The sequence below is a fragment of the Cherax quadricarinatus genome, chromosome 33, assembly GCF_038502225.1.
Source record: "Cherax quadricarinatus isolate ZL_2023a chromosome 33, ASM3850222v1, whole genome shotgun sequence".
Taxonomy (NCBI): domain Eukaryota; kingdom Metazoa; phylum Arthropoda; class Malacostraca; order Decapoda; family Parastacidae; genus Cherax; species Cherax quadricarinatus.
This window is the reverse complement of record NC_091324.1, coordinates 30,988,917-31,007,332: the sequence shown is the minus strand read 5'-3', so window position 1 is coordinate 31,007,332 and position 18,416 is coordinate 30,988,917. Positions and strand designations below refer to the sequence as shown.

The following is an 18,416-nucleotide window of genomic DNA, read 5'->3' as shown; positions in this document are numbered from 1 at the left end:
AAGAAATATTGTGAAGTAGATTAGTCCATTTCAGACAGTATTACATAAATACACTTACATAATTGTTTCGTAATCGTTACACTGTAGATCTACACCAGCAAGATCAAATCCCTTTTAGAGTATTTATGATTGACTCATGAAGTTGTAATAACCTTAGCAGAAAAGGTTAGTAAATTTATCATCAATAATGCCCCATTGTAATGCCATACTGAGTGTCTTGGATCAAATCATGTCTTTCAAGGTAATTTTGGATTACATCTGCAATTTCTTATACTATTAATTTTTCCACAGTTGAAGTTAGGCTGATTGGTCTGTAAATATTAGCTAAGGACCTCTCACTTTGTAAATATTGTAGGTATCACATTTGTCATTGCCCACATATCTGACACAATACCCATTTGTAATTATATTCTGAAGCTGTAGCTGAAGGTTTACTAAGTTCCTCTTTACATTCTTGTAGATCCTGTGAAAATAATTTATTGGTTTAATCAGTCCATTTGTTTGAGGACCATGTCAACAGTGACTGTGATCTTGTTTAGCACTAATGATAATAATGACAAAAATAATAATAATTAACAATACCAGCAATAATTTCATCATCTTAGGTCCATTGTACATCAGTACAGTAATACCTCGCATAATACAGTTTTGAACAGTACGTGTTTTCACATAACACAGTTTATAAATTTAATAAATTTAATAATATGAATTTTATTTAACTGCATTACTCATTTATATTGAACTTCTGCTATGTATGTACTGGACTAGTGATGTGAACATCCGTATCACTCCAGACTTAGAGCAGTTAAGTTGTGTAGTCTTATACAGTACATTTTTTATTTTTTTTTATTAACACATCAGCCGTTTCCCACCAAGGCAGGGTGGACTGAAAAAGAAAAAAAACTTTAATCATCATTCACTCCATCACTGTCTTGCCAGAGGCGCACTTACACTACAGTTATAAATGTGCAACATTAACACCCCTCCTTCAGAGTGCAGCACAGTACTTCCCATCTCCAGGAATCAAGTCTGGCCTGCCGGTTTCCCTGAACCCCTTCATAAATGTTGCCTTGTTTACACTCCAACAGCATGTCAAGTCCTAAAAACCATTTGTCTCCATTTGTTCCTATCTAACACACTCATGCATGCTTGCTGGAAGTCAAAGCCCCTTGCACAATAAAGCTCCTTTACCCCTCCCTCCAATCTTTCCTAGGCCAATCCCTAGCCTGCCTTTCCTCCACTACAGATTTATAAACTCTTGAAGTATGAATGGAAAGAGGAAATGCAATGATGCTGAGAATTCTAGTAAACATAAATGGTTAACATTAGATGAAAACTAGAATTATAAAATAACGTGAAAATAATGCATCGTATGCAAAAATAGCATGTGACAAGAAAGTGAACAAAGCATCAGTACGTGTGCATTGTTCCAATGATTTTGCTGGTTTTGAATCCCATATTGAAACTGTTTGGGAAAGATCATCTCAGATTAGAAGCTTTGGATTGTGAAAATGTGTGTCAGTGCATTGGCTCACATTCCGATGACCCTGATGATGTAACACTTGTGCAAATGGATTGGTAAAGTTTATATGAAGAATCGGAGGAAAATCAAGAAAAAGAAGAATGCTGCACCCATGAAAGAATTCAAATTGGATGAACTATCAATGTTAATTGCGAAAGTAGATGCTTGTGATCGTATAATGAATGCGGATCTAAACATTGAATGAGGCATTAGAGTTAGGCAGGTGTTACAAAATGATATTCAGTACCATAAAAATATGTATGCTAATAAAAAGAAAAAGAAAACTGTGCAAGCTGCATTGTTCAACTATTTTTCAAAATAAAAATGATCTTTTTTTTACAGTATGTATGATACAGTGGACCCTCAGTTAACGATGCCATCGGATAGCGATAACATCAGATACCAATGTGTTTTTGCGTCAAAATATTGGCTTGGCTTATGATGAAAAACTCAGTTAAGGACATTTGCCCAGAACGTGTCCACGTGGCCTGGGCCACCCGCGGCCGCCCAGCGACTATATACAGCCAGTGTGCCATTGTTTACAAGCCAGGGTGGACGATTCCACGCGTACATGCGATACATTTTGTATTATTCCATTGTTTTTAGTGCTTGTAACTGCTAAATAAGCCACCATGGGCCCAAAGAAAGCTTCAAGTGCCAACTCTGTGGTAAAAAGGGTGAGAAATACTATTGAATTGAAGAAAGAGATAATTGCAAAGTACGAAAGTGGGGTACGTGCCTCGGAGCTGGCCATGTTGTATCACAAACCCCAATCAACCATCGCTACTATCTTGGTCAGCAAAAAGGCAATCAAGGAAGCTGTTGTTGCGAAAGGTGCAAATTATTTTTTTTTTTTTTTTATCACACTGGCTGATTCCCACCAAGGCAGGGTGGCCCGAAAAAGAAAAACTTTCACCATCATTCACTCCATCACTGTCTTGCCAGAAGGGTGCTTTACACTTCAGTTTTTAAACTGCAACATTAACACCCCTCCTTCAGAGTGCAGGCACTGTACTTCCCATCTCCAGGACTCAAGTCCGGCCTGCCGGTTTCCCTGAACCCCTTCATAAATGTTACTTTGCTCACACTCCAACAGCACGTCAAGTACTAAAAACCATTTGTCTCCATTCACTCCTATCAAACATGCTCATGCATGCCTGCTGGAAGTCCAAGCCCCTCGCACACAAAACCTCCTTTACCCCCTCCCTCCAACCTTTCCTAGGCCGACCCCTACCCCGCCTTCCTTCCACTACAGACTGATACACTCTTGAAGTTATTCTGTTTCGCTCCATTCTCTCCACATGTCCGAACCACCTCAACAACCCTTCCTCAGCCCTCTGGACAACAGTTTTGGTAATCCAGCACCTCCTCCTAACTTCCAAACTACGAATTCTCTGCATTATATTCACACCACACATTGCTCTCAGACATGACATCTCCACTGCCTCCAGCCTTCTCCTCGCTGCAACATTCATCACCCATGCTTCACACCCATATAAGAGCGTTGGTAAAACTATACTCTCATACATTCCTCTCTTTGCCTCCAAGGACAAAGTTCGGTAAAACTATACTCTCATACATTCTTCTCTTTGCCTCCAAGGACAAAGTTCTTTGTCTCCACAGACTCCTAAGTGCACCACTCACCCTTTTCCCCTCATCAATTCTATGATTCACCTCATCTTTCATAGACCCATCCGCTGACACGTCCACTCCCAAATATCTGAATACATTCACCTCCTCCATACTCTCTCCCTCCAATCTGATATCCAATCTTTCATCACCTAATCTTTTTGTTATCCTCATAACCTTACTCTTTCCTGTATTCACTTTCAATTTTCTTCTTTTGCACACCCTACCAAATTCATCCACCAATCTCTGCAACTTCTCTTCAGAATCTCCCAAGAGCACAGTGTCATCAGCAAAGAGCAACTGTGACAACTCCCACTTTATGTGTGATTCTTTATCTTTTAACTCCACGCCTCTTGCCAAGACACTCGCATTTACTTCTCTTACAACCCCATCTATAAATATATTAAACAACCACGGTGACATCACACATCCTTGTCTAAGGCCTACTTTTACTGGGAAATAATTTCCCTCTTTCCTACATACTCTAACTTGAGCCTCAATATCCTCGTAAAAACTCTTCACTGCTTTCAGTAACCTACCTCCTACACCATACACCTGCAACATCTGCCACATTGCCCCCCTATCCACCCTGTCATACGCCTTTTCCAAATCCATAAATGCCACAAAGACCTCTTTAGCCTTATCTAAATACTGTTCACTTATATGTTTCACTGTAAACACCTGGTCCACACACCCCCTACCTTTCCTAAAGCCTCCTTGTTCATCTGCTATCCCATTCTCCGTCTTACTCTTAATTCTTTCAATAATAACTCTACCATACACTTTGCCAGGTATACTCAACAGACTTATTCCCCTATAATTTTTGCACTCTCTTTTATCCCCTTTGCCTTTATACAAAGGAACTATGCATGCTCTCTGCCAGTCCCTAGGTACCTTACCCTCTTCCATACATTTATTAAATAATTGCACCAACCACTCCAAAACTACATCCCCACCTGCTTTTAACATTTCTATCTTTATCCCATCAATCCCGGCTGCCTTACCCCCTTTCATTTTACCTACTGCCTCACGAACTTCCCCCACACTCACAACTGGCTCTTCCTCACTCCTACAAGATGTTGTTCCTCCTTGCCCTATACACGAAATCACAGCTTCCCTATCTTCATCAACATTTAACAATTCCTCAAAATATTCCCTCCATCTTCCCAATACCTCTAACTCTTCATTTAATAACTCTCCTCTCCTATTTTTAACTGACAAATCCATTTGTTCTCTAGGCTTTCTTAACTTGTTAATCTCACTCCAAAACTTTTTCTTATTTTCAACAAAATTTGTTGATAACATCTCACCCACTCTCTCATTTGCTCTCTTTTTACACTGCTTCACCACTCTCTTAACCTCTCTCTTTTTCTCCATATACTCTTCCCTCCTTGCATCACTTCTACTTTGTAAAAACTTCTCATAAGCTAACTTTTTCTCCCTTACTACTCTCTTCACATCATCATTCCACCAATCGCTCCTCTTCCCTCCCGCACCCACTTTCCTGTAACCACAAACTTCTGCTGAACACTCTAACACTACATTTTTAAACCTACCCCATACCTCCTCAACCCCATTGCCTATGCTCTCATTAGCCCATCTATCCTCCAATAGCTGTTTATATCTTACCCTAACTGCCTCCTCTTTTAGTTTATAAACCTTCACCTCTCTCTTCCCTGATACTTCTATTCTCCTTGTATCCCATCTACCTTTTACTCTCAGTGTAGCTATAACTAGAAAGTGATCTGATATATCTGTGGCCCCTCTATAAACATGTACATCCTGAAGTCTACTCAACAGTCTTTTATCTACCAATACATAATCCAACAAACTACTGTCATTTCACCCTACATCATATCTTGTATACTTATTTATCCTCTTTTTCTTAAAATATGTATTACCTATAACTAAACCCCTTTCTATACAAAGTTCAATCAAAGGGCTCCCATTATCATTTACACCTGGCACCCCAAACTTACCTACCACACCCTCTCTAAAAGTTTCTCCTACTTTAGCATTCAGATCCCCTACCACAATTACTCTCTCACTTGGTTCAAAAGCTCCTATACATTCACTTAACATCTCCCAAAATCTCTCTCTCTCCTCTGCATTCCTCTCTTCTCCAGGTGCGTACACGCTTATTATGACCCACTTCTCGCATCCAACCTTTACTTTAATCCATATAATTTTTGAATTTACACATTCATATTCTCTTTTCTCCTTCCATAACTGATCATTCAACATTACTGCTACCCCTTCCTTTGCTCTAACTCTCTCAGATACTCCAGATTTAATCCCATTTATTTCCCCCCACCGAAGCTCCCCTACCCCCTTCAGCTTTGTTTCGCTTAGGGCCAGGACATCCAACTTCTTTTCATTCATAACATCAGCAATCATCTGTTTCTTGTCATCCGCACTACATCCACGCACATTTAAGCATCCCAGTTTTATAAAGTTTTTCTTCTTCTCTTTTTTAGTAAATGTGCTTACAAAACAGATCGCAAATACTCGAAGATGGAGAGACTGTTATAGGTGTGGATCAATGACAAACAATTATCAGGAGATAGCGTTTCACAGTGAATCATATGTGAAAAGGCAAGGCAGTTGCATGATGATCTAATTAAGAAAATGCCTGGAACTAGTGCTGATATTAGTGAATTTAAGGCCAGGAAAGGTCGGTTTGAGAGATTTAAGAATCGTAGTGGCATACACAGTGTGATAAGGTGTGGTGAGGCTGCCAGTTCTGACAAAAAAGTGGCTGAAAAATATGGGCAGGACTTTAAGGGGTACATAGAGGCTGGAAAATTAAAACCCCAACAAGTGTTCAATTGTGATGAAACAGGCCTGTTTTGGAAGAAAATGCCAAACAGGACCTACATTACTCAGGAGGAAAAGGCACTCCCAGGACATAAGCCTATGAAAGACAGGCTAACTCTCATTTTATTTTATTATCACACCGGCCGATTCCCACCAAGGCAGGGTGGCCCGAAAAAGAAAAACTTTCACCATCATTCACTCCATCACTGTCTTGCCAGAAGGGTGCTTTACACTACAGTTTTTAAACTGCAACATTAACACCCCTCCTTCAGAGTGCAGGCACTGTACTTCCCATCTCCAGGACTCAAGTCCGGCCTGCCGGTTTCCCTGAATCCCTTCATAAATGTTACTTTGCTCACACTCCAACAGCACGTCAAGTATTAAAAACCATTTGTCTCCATTCACTCCTATCAAACACGCTCACGCATGCCTGCTGGAAGTCCAAGCCCCTCGCACACACAACCTCCTTTACCCCCGCCCTCCAACCCTTCCTAGGCCGACCCCGACCCCGCCTTCCTTCCACTACAGACTGATACACTCTTGAAGTCATTCTGTTTCGCTCCATTCTCTCTACATGTCCGAACCACCTCAACAACCCTTCCTCAGCCCTCTGGACAACAGTTTTGGTAATCCCGCACCTCCTCCTAACTTCCAAACTACGAATTCTCTGCATTATATTCACACCACACATTGCCCTCAGACATGACATCTCCACTGCCTCCAGCCTTCTCCTCGCTGCAACATTCATCACCCACGCTTCACACCCATATAAGAGCGTTGGTAAAACTATACTCTCATACATTCCCCTCTTTGCCTCCAAGGACAAAGTTCTTTGTCTCCACAGACTCCTAAGTGCACCACTCACTCTTTTTCCCTCATCAATTCTATGATTCACCTCATCTTTCATAGACCCATCCGCTGACACGTCCACTCCCAAATATCTGAATACGTTCACCTCCTCCATACTCTCTCCCTCCAATCTGATATTCAATCTTTCATCACCTAATCTTTTTGTTATCCTCATAACCTTACTCTTTCCTGTATTCACCTTTAATTTTCTTCTTTTGCACACCCTACCAAATTCATCCACCAATCTCTGCAACTTCTCTTCAGAATCTCCCAAGAGCACAGTGTCATCAGCAAAGAGCAGCTGTGACAACTCCCACTTTGTGTGTGATTCTTTATCTTTTAACTCCACGCCTCTTGCCAAGACCCTCGCATTTACTTCTCTTACAACCCCATCTATAAATATATTAAACAACCACGGTGACATCACACATCCTTGTCTAAGGCCTACTTTTACTGGGAAAAAATTTCCCTCTTTCCTACATACTCTAACTTGAGCCTCACTATCCTCATAAAAACTCTTCACTGCTTTCAGTAACCTACCTCCTACACCATACACTTGCAACATCTGCCACATTGCCCCCCTATCCACCCTGTCATACGCCTTTTCCAAATCCATAAATGCCACAAAGACCTCTTTAGCCTTATCTAAATACTGTTCACTTATATGTTTCACTGTAAACACCTGGTCCACACACCCCCTACCTTTCCTAAAGCCTCCTTGTTCATCTGCTATCCTATTCTCCGTCTTACTCTTAATTCTTTCAATTATAACTCTACCATACACTTTACCAGGTACACTCAACAGACTTATCCCCCTATAATTTTTGCACTCTTTTTTATCCCCTTTGCCTTTATACAAAGGAACTATGCATGCTCTCTGCCAATCCCTAGGTACCTTACCCTCTTCCATACATTTATTAAATAATTGCACCAACCACTCCAAAACTATATCCCCACCTACTTTTAACATTTCTATCTTTATCCCATCAATCCCGGGTGCCTTACCCCCTTTCATTTTACCTACTGCCTCACGAACTTCCCCCACACTCACAACTGGCTCTTCCTCACTCCTACAAGATGTTATTCCTCCTTGCCCTATACACGAAATCACAGCTTCCCTATCTTCATCAACATTTAACAATTCCTCAAAATATTCCTTCCATCTTCCCAATACCTCTAACTCTCCATTTAATAACTCTCCTCTCCTATTTTTAACTGACAAATCCATTTGTTCTCTAGGCTTTCTTAACTTGTTAATCTCACTCCAAAACTTTTTCTTATTTTCAACAAAATTTGTTGATAACATCTCACCCACTCTCTCATTTGCTCTCTTTTTACATTGCTTCACCACTCTCTTAACTTCTCTCTTTTTCTCCATAAACTCTTCCCTCCTTGCATCACTTCTACTTTGTAAAAACTTCTCATATGCTAACTTTTTCTCCCTTACTACTCTCTTTACATCATCATTCCACCAATCGCTCCTCTTCCCTCCTGCACCCACTTTCCTGTAACCACAAACTTCTGCTGAACACTCTAACACTACATTTTTAAACCTACCCCATACCTCTTCGACCCCATTGCCTATGCTCTCATTAGCCCATCTATCCTCCAATAGCTGTTTATATCTTACCCTAACTGCCTCCTCTTTTAGTTTATAAACCTTCACCTCTCTCTTCCCTGATGCTTCTATTCTCCTTGTATCCCATCTACCTTTTACTCTCAGTGTAGCTACAACTAGAAAGTGATCTGATATATCTGTGGCCCCTCTATAAACATGTACATCCTGAAGTCTACTCAACAGTCTTTTATCTACCAATACATAATCCAACAAACTACTGTCATTTCGCCCTACATCATATCGTGTATACTTATTTATCCTCTTTTTCTTAAAATATGTATTACCTATAACTAAACCCCTTTCTATACAAAGTTCAATCAAAGGGCTCCCATTATCATTTACACCTGGCACCCCAAACTTACCTACCACACCCTCTCTAAAAGTTTCTCCTACTTTAGCATTCAGATCCCCCACCACAATTACTCTCTCACTTGGTTCAAAGGCTCCTATACATTCACTTAACATCTCCCAAAATCTCTCTCTCTCCTCTGCATTCCTCTCTTCTCCAGGTGCATACACGCTTATTATGACCCACTTCTCGCATCCAACCTTTACTTTAATCCACATAATTCTTGAATTTACACATTCATATTCTCTTTTCTCCTTCCATAACTGATCATTTAACATTACTGCTACCCCTTCCTTTGCTCTAACTCTCTCAGATACTCCAGATTTAATCCCATTTATTTCCCCCCACTGAAACTCTCCTACCCCCTTCAGCTTTGTTTCGCTTAGGGCCAGGACATCCAACTTCTTTTCATTCATAACATCAGCAATCATCTGTTTCTTGTCATCCGCACTGCATCCACGCACATTTAAGCAACCCAGTTTTATAAAGTTTTTCTTCTTCTCTTTTTTAGTAATTGTATACAGGAGAAGGGGTTACTAGCCCATTGCTCCCGGCATTTTAGTCGCCTCATACGACACGCATGGCTTACGGAGGAAAGATTCTTTTCCACTTCCCCATGGACAATAGAAGAAATAAAAAAGAACAAGAGCTATTTAGAAAAAGGAGAAAAACCTAGATGTATGTATATATATATATATGCATGTGCGTGTCTGTGAAGTGTGACCAAAGTGTAAGTAGGAGTAGCAAGATATCCCTGTTATCTTAGCGTGTTTATGAGACAGAAAAAGAAACCAGCAATCCTACCATCATGCAAAACAGTTACAGGTTTTTGTTTCACAGTCATCTGGCAGGACGGTAGTACTTCCCTGGGTGGTTGCTGTCTACCAACCTACTACCTATAACTACCTATAACTCTCATGTTTTGTAGTAATGCTAGAGGGGATTGCAAAGTGAAGCTTTTACTTGTGTGTCACTCTGAAACTCCCAGAGTGCTCAAGAAAAACAGTATCCTCAAGGCTAATCTGTGTGTGATTTGGAGGGCAAACAGTAAGGCATGGGTCACTAAGGACATTTTCCATGATTGGTTCTATCACATGTTTGGCCACAGTTTGAAAAAATACCTACTGGAAAATAAATTGGAACTCAAGTGCCTCCTGGTATTAGACAGTGCTCCTGCTCATCCTCCAGACTTGCAAGAGCGAATTGTGGAGGAGTTTAGTTTCATCAAAGTCAAGTTTTTGCCTCCTAACACCACTCCTCTCCTCCAGCCCATGGACCAGCAGGTCATTTCAAATTTCAAAAAACTCTACACCAAAGCAGTGTTTCAAAAGTGCTTTGAAGTGACCTCAGGCACCGAATTGGTCCAAAGAGAGTTCTGGAAAGATCACTTCAGTATCCTCAGTTGCATAAACCTTATAGGTAAGGCTTGGGAGGGAGTGACTTGCAGGACTTGTACTCTGCTTGGAGAAAATTGTGGCCAAAATGTGTACAAGAGAGGGATTTTGAAGGGTTTGGGGCTAACCCTGAGGAGCCTATACAAGTTGTGGAATCTATTGTGTCATTGGGGAAGTCCATGGGGTTGGAGGTTAGTGGCGAGGATGTGGAAGAGTTGGTGGAGGACGACAATGGAGAGCTAACCCCTGATGAGCTGCAAGAGCATCTGCAACAGCAACAGACCACAGCTGAGGATATTGCTTCAGAGGAGGGGGAAGAGAGATGGAGGAAGTTGCCTTCTTCAATGATTAAGGACATTTTTACAATGTGGACAAAGGTGCAAGCCTTTATGGATGAACATCACCCTGACACAGCTGTTGCAAGACATGCTGGTGACTTTTACAATGACAGTGTTGGGTCCCATTTTAGGGAAATCTTAAAGACACGCCAGAAACAGAGCTCTCTGGACAGATTTTTGGTGCAACAGAGGTCCAGTGACTGTCAAGTTGTTCCCAGTGGCATTAACCCTTAAATGGTCCAAACGTATATATACATTTTTTCAACATTTGAAAGTATGTAAAAAAATGTAGATCTTCTTTCTTGTTTTACATTTAAAAATGTGTAAAAAAAACTTTTATCTACATTTTTTTTTTTGTTATTTTTGAAAATATGTAAAAAAAAATGCAGATCTACTTTTGGAACACTACGGATTTGAACGTTGATCTGTTTGGACCGTTTAAGGGTTGAAAAACAAAGAAGTGATTTTTTTTTTTTTATTATTATCACACTGGCCGATTCCCACCAAGGCAGGGTGACCCGAAAAAGAAAAACTTTCACCATCATTCACTCCATCACTGTCTTGCCAGAAGGGTGCTTTACACTACAGTTTTTAAACTGCAACATTTACACCCCTCCTTCAGAGTGCAGGCACTGTACTTCCCATCTCCAGGACTCTAAGTCCGGCCTGCCGGTTTCCCTGATCCCCTTCATAAATGTTACTTTGCTCACACTCCAACAGCACGTCAAGTATTAAAAACCATTTGTCTCCATTCACCTAAAGTCCTTATGGAAAGGGATTCCCCTTCCAAACAGTAATACACCTCCTCCCATCTCATCATTAAGTCTTCAATAAAGGTAAGTGTCATTTTGTGAATTATTAATGTATTTATTCTTCATGTCTCATTGTTTTCTGTGTAGGAAAATGTATATTTCATGTGAACAAATTTTTTTTTAATACTTTTGGGTGTCTGGAACGAATTAATTGAATTTCCATTATTTCTTATGGGGAAAATTAATTCGGATAATGATAAAATCGGTTAAGGACAAGCTCTCTGGAATGGATTAATATCGTTAACTGAGGGGTCCACTGTACATTGTTTATTTACAACTGTAATAATACTATTTTTCATTTTTATCTTTTGTAATTTCTTTGTTTGCAAGTGTGCAAGAGTTTCATGTGCACTGATTTGTACTAAGCAAACGGCTAAATATTTTTGCTATCCAACACATTTAACCCTTAAACTGTCCAAACATATATCTACGTTTGCACCACTAGCACTCCGAATGTAGATCTACGTTTTTTTTTACATTTGAAAGCATGTAAAATAAAACGTAGATCTATGTTCGGAGTGCTAGCGGTGCAAACTTAGATATACGTTTGGACAGTTTAAGGGTTAATCATATTGTTGGAATGCATTACGTACTTCAAAACATTATAATAATACCTTGATCAGTATGGTACTGCATAGTACGGTATTTTTTTTGACACGCATTAACTGTACTATGCAAGGCATTGCTGTAAAACATGACAAATCTAGCTAAATAAAATTTTAAATCATAGGAAAAGTCACCAAATTAATTATATTAATTCTTGTTTACGATGTCGGCTTCTATTTCCTAGTGCATCTGTAAGAGTTGCCAGTTGCTGGTTAAAATTATTTTATACCTCTCTTTTTTCGGTTTCTCAAAATATGCTACACACAATCCCATCAAGTTCTTGCAAAAGACAGTTGAAAAACTTTAATTTGCTTGCAAATGCCTCTCTTTTACACAAGAGATGGTTTAGTCTTGTTTATCCATTTATGGTCGTTTATGTTTTTCTGATTTCTCTGTTAAGAATATACACTACGTGGGAAACTTGTGAAACACTGAGAAGGTAGTATTGGCTACCATTCCCTCCATCCTTGGTCAAGTCTCCATGTTAATCTTTAGTCAGGTTACCTCAGTTTATACTGGCCAAGTAGTCCCTTAACCCAGTATAGTCAGCAGTACAAAAATCCTGAACTTAATCGAGTTATTGTTATTGAGGTACAGTATTTCCATCTTAAGATTAAGTATCAATGATTTTGTTCATGCCAGAACCAAGTCAAACAGGCTATTTTCTCTAGTGGGTTCTGATACAAATTGTTTTAAGAAGCAGTCCTGTACAACCTCTAAGAAGTCACTAGTCTCTAGATTTTGTCAGTTTGGCAGAAATTAAAATCTTGAAACACTTCTGAGTTAAGGTATAAAGGTATATTCCATTAAAAGTACATTTTTGTGCCTGGATGCCTTTAGAATTTTATCCCATAGAAGATTTATTGTGGTTACTCTCTGGGTTGGGAGGATTTTTACATCATACCTAAGGATGGCTTTTCACTTCCTCATATTTCTTCTGGTGCATTAGTTTAAATTTTTCCAATCATATTTTGTAACTCTTTCCTTTTCCTGTTGATTAAAAATGCATATACAGTACACACATTATTTAACTTAAAATATTTTCGTCCTTATAGTGAGTGATGAATATATTTATTGTAGGAAGTTTGAATAAATGAAAAAATGGGTATAATTGAAACCTGCTGCATTAGGGAAACACTGTAAAGCAAAGCACTGTGAAGTGGGACCCACCTGTATCAAATCCATCGCATTTATATCATGTTTGCTCTACAAAATTATCTCAGCTGCCAGTGAATGAAATACCAAGTTCTTTTCAGTACCTGTCTAATAGTGGCAGTGCCAAGGGGAGGCTTGGATAGCTACAGCCCCTAAAATTACCTTAGCCCTCAAAGCCCCCAAATGAAATTAGTAGCAATAATAATGCCATTTTTTTTTTTTTTTTTTTTTGGGGGGGGGGGGGGTCGTCACCCTGCATCAGTGGGAAATGGCCAGTGTGTTAAAAAAAAAAATGCCACTTCAAAACAAGTCTCTTAGCCTCCCCTTACAGCCAGATAGTCACCTAAATCATGGAACAGTGAGGTCTGAACCCACAGCAAGTGAGTCCTAAAACTCACACACTGTTGTTTCAAGCCTTGTCCATTCCGTGATTTGTTGACAATCATGTTATTATAATTTTGTGAGTCAGTACCCCTAAGCTCTACCTCCAGGCTAGAAATTCTGCTGTCTTGCCATCCATTTACACCAGTTGTCCTAGACATCCATTCACTGCCTACTTCTCTTCTTGGCAAAGTACTACATATTATCAGAATACCTCAAATTTAACTTAATTAAAACCATAGCTGCCCTTGACTTGGATAGTTGTTTTTTCCTCTTTATTTTTTTTTTTATTATCACACCGGCCGATTCCCACCAAGGCAGGGTGGCCCGAAAAAGAAAAACTTTCACCACCATTCACTCCATCACTGTCTTGCCAGAAGGGTGCTTTACACTACAGTTTTTAAACTGCAACATTAACACCCCTCCTTCAGAGTGCAGGCACTGTACTTCCCATCTCCAGGACTCAAGTCCGGCCTGCCGGTTTCCCTGAATCCCTTCATAAATGTTACTTTGCTCACACTCCAACAGCACGTCAAGTATTAAAAACCATTTGTCTCCATTCACTCCTATCAAACACGCTCACGCATGCCTGCTGGAAGTCCAAGCCCCTCGCACACAAAACCTCCTTTACCCCCTCCCTCCAACCCTTCCTAGGCCGACCCCTACCCCGCCTTCCTTCCACTACAGACTGATACACTCTTGAAGTTATTCTGTTTCGCTCCATTCTCTCTACATGTCCGAACCACCTCAACAACCCTTCCTCAGCCCTCTGGACAACAGTTTTGGTAATCCCGCACCTCCTCCTAACTTCCAAACTACGAATTCTCTGCATTATATTCACACCACACATTGCCCTCAGACATGACATCTCCACTGCCTCCAGCCTTCTCCTCGCTGCAACATTCATCACCCACGCTTCACACCCATATAAGAGCGTTGGTAAAACTATACTCTCATACATTCCCCTCTTTGCCTCCAAGGACAAAGTTCTTTGTCTCCACAGACTCCTAAGTGCACCACTCACTCTTTTTCCCTCATCAATTCTATGATTCACCTCATCTTTCATAGACCCATCCGCTGACACGTCCACTCCCAAATATCTGAATACGTTCACCTCCTCCATACTCTCTCCCTCCAATCTGATATTCAATCTTTCATCACCTAATCTTTTTGTTATCCTCATAACCTTACTCTTTCCTGTATTCACCTTTAATTTTCTTCTTTTGCACACCCTACCAAATTCATCCACCAATCTCTGCAACTTCTCTTCAGAATCTCCCAAGAGCACAGTGTCATCAGCAAAGAGCAGCTGTGACAACTCCCACTTTGTGTGTGATTCTTTATCTTTTAACTCCACGCCTCTTGCCAAGACCCTCGCATTTACTTCTCTTACAACCCCATCTATAAATATATTAAACAACCACGGTGACATCACACATCCTTGTCTAAGGCCTACTTTTACTGGGAAAAAATTTCCCTCTTTCCTACATACTCTAACTTGAGCCTCACTATCCTCGTAAAAACTCTTCACTGCTTTCAGTAACCTACCTCCTACACCATACACTTGCAACATCTGCCACATTGCCCCCCTATCCACCCTGTCATACGCCTTTTCCAAATCCATAAATGCCACAAAGACCTCTTTAGCCTTATCTAAATACTGTTCACTTATATGTTTCACTGTAAACACCTGGTCCACACACCCCCTACCTTTCCTAAAGCCTCCTTGTTCATCTGCTATCCTATTCTCCGTCTTACTCTTAATTCTTTCAATTATAACTCTACCATACACTTTACCAGGTACACTCAACAGACTTATCCCCCTATAATTTTTGCACTCTCTTTTATCCCCTTTGCCTTTATACAAGGGAACTATGCATGCTCTCTGCCAATCCCTAGGTACCTTACCCTCTTCCATACATTTATTAAATAATTGCACCAACCACTCCAAAACTATATCCCCACCTGCTTTTAACATTTCTATCTTTATCCCATCAATCCCGGCTGCCTTACCCCCTTTCATTTTACCTACTGCCTCACGAACTTCCCCCACACTCACAACTGGCTCTTCCTCACTCCTACAAGATGTTATTCCTCCTTGCCCTATACACGAAATCACAGCTTCCCTATCTTCATCAACATTGAACAATTCCTCAAAATATTCCTTCCATCTTCCCAATACCTCTAACTCTCCATTTAATAACTCTCCTCTCCTATTTTTAACTGACAAATCAATTTGTTCTCTAGGCTTTCTTAACTTGTTAATCTCACTCCAAAACTTTTTCTTATTTTCAACAAAATTTGTTGATAACATCTCACCCACTCTCTCATCTGCTCTCTTTTTACATTGCTTCACCACTCTCTTAACCTCTCTCTTTTTCTCCATATACTCTTCCCTCCTTGCATCACTTCTACTTTGTAAAAACTTCTCATATGCTAACTTTTTCTCCCTTACTACTCTCTTTACATCATCATTCCACCAATCGCTCCTCTTCCCTCCTGCACCCACTTTCCTGTAACCACAAACTTCTGCTGAACACTCTAACACTACATTTTTAAACCTACCCCATACCTCTTCGACCCCATTGCCTATGCTCTCATTAGCCCATCTATCCTCCAATAGCTGTTTATATCTTACCCTAACTGCCTCCTCTTTTAGTTTATAAACCTTCACCTCTCTCTTCCCTGATGCTTCTATTCTCCTTGTATCCCATCTACCTTTTACTCTCAGTGTAGCTACAACTAGAAAGTGATCTGATATATCTGTGGCCCCTCTATAAACATGTACATCCTGAAGTCTACTCAACAGTCTTTTATCTACCAATACATAATCCAACAAACTACTGTCATTTCGCCCTACATCATATCGTGTATACTTATTTATCCTCTTTTTCTTAAAATATGTATTACCTATAACTAAACCCCTTTCTATACAAAGTTCAATCAAAGGGCTCCCATTATCATTTACACCTGGCACCCCAAACTTACCTACCACACCCTCTCTAAAACTTTCTCCTACTTTAGCATTCAAGTCCCCTACCACAATTACTCTCTCACTTGGTTCAAAGGCTCCTATACATTCACTTAACATCTCCCAAAATCTCTCTCTCTCCTCTGCATTCCTCTCTTCTCCAGGTGCATACACGCTTATTATGACCCACTTCTCGCATCCAACCTTTACTTTAATCCACATAATTCTTGAATTTACACATTCATATTCTCTTTTCTCCTTCCATAACTGATCATTTAACATTACTGCTACCCCTTCCTTTGCTCTAACTCTCTCAGATACTCCAGATTTAATCCCATTTATTTCCCCCCACTGAAACTCTCCTACCCCCTTCAGCTTTGTTTACCTTAGGGCCAGGACATCCAACTTCTTTTCATTCATAACATCAGCAATCATCTGTTTCTTGTCATCCGCACTACATCCACGCACATTTAAGCAACCCAGTTTTATAAAGTTTTTCTTCTTCTCTTTTTTAGTAATTGTATACAGGAGAAGGGGTTACTAGCCCATTGCTCCCGGCATTTTAGTCGCCTCATACGACACGCATGGCTTACGGAGGAAAGATTCTTTTCCACTTCCCCATGGACAATAGAAGAAATAAAAAAGAACAAGAGCTATTTAGAAAAAGGAGAAAAACCTAGATGTATGTATATATATATATGCATGTGCGTGTCTGTGAAGTGTGACCAAAGTGTAAGTAGGAGTAGCAAGATATCCCTGTTATCTTAGCGTGTTTATGAGACAGAAAAAGAAAACCAGCAATCCTACCATCATGCAAAACAGTTACAGGTTTTTGTTTCACAGTCATCTGGCAGGACGGTAGTACTTCCCTGGGTGGTTGCTGTCTACCAACCTACTTTCCTCTTATGTTGACCATTTTCCTTAGTACTGAGGCAGACAGTGGGGTTCTTGCTATTGCCTGCCATGATGCTACCTAACCTTTTTTTTTTTTTTTTTTCTTCAACAAGTCGGCCGTCTCCCACTGAGGCAGGGTGACCCAAAAAAGAAAGAAAATCCCCAAAAAGAAAATACTTTCATCATCATTCAACACTTTCACCACACTCACACATTATCACTGTTTTTGCAGAGGTGCTCGGAATACAACAGTTTAGAAGCATATACGTATAAAGTTACACAACATATCCCTCAAACTGCCAATATCCCAAACCCCTCCTTTTAAGTGCAGGCATTGTACTTCCCATTTCCAGGACTCAAGTCTGACTATATGAAAATAACCGGTTTCCCTGAATCCCTTCACTAAATATTACCCTGCTCACACTCCAACAGATCGTCAGGTCCCAAGTACCATTTGTCTCCATTCGCTCCTGTCTAACACGCTCACGCATGCTTGCTCGAAGTCCAAGCCCCTCGCCCACAGAACCTCCTTTATCCCCTCTCTCCAACCCTTTCGAGGACGACCCCTACCCCACCTTCCTTCCCCTATAGATTTATATGCTTTCCATGTCATTCTACTTTGATCTAACCTACTAACCTACTAACTTATAATCTATACCAGTTTTGAGGAACCACCTTCTATCCCACCTTTCTGTTCCTTTTACAGAATATTCTGCCCACACATCTAATTTGTGACCAACAATGAGTACAGTATTTTCGTAGGGGAAATTGTCTTACTTTTCTCATTGTACACATGTCCTAGAGAAGAATAAAGCAGTTTTCATTCTTCAGTCCTCCTTCAGCCTCTCTCAATCTCTTCTTTCTTTTTCTGCAAACCATTTTCCATTTTCATTCCATATTTCCATTTGTTACTCCTAACATTATGCTTTTTTCTGCCAACAGGTCCCGCCTCTTGCAAGAGATTGAAGCAGAAGAAGAGGAGCGAACCTGGTTCTACTCACAACTTGAGAATCTCAACCAGCAGCTACGACGTCCCTCAACAGATAATGTAAGTCAGCCATAATCTAATGCCCAATTTTCC

At 40.2% G+C, this 18,416-nt stretch overlaps 1 protein-coding gene across 5 annotated transcripts in view; it reads left to right on the top strand.

Annotated features, from left to right (window-relative positions):
- LOC128693860 (adenomatous polyposis coli protein-like) overlaps window positions 1-18,416 on the top strand; it is a 551,448-nt gene that overhangs the window by 282,708 nt on the left and 250,324 nt on the right. For all 5 annotated transcript variants that reach the window (XM_070091007.1, XM_070091006.1, XM_070091003.1 and 2 more), the window contains exon 7: window positions 18,278-18,383. In XM_070091007.1, coding sequence (XP_069947108.1) covers window positions 18,278-18,383 — 106 coding nt within the window. The remainder of the gene's footprint in view (window positions 1-18,277; window positions 18,384-18,416) is intronic.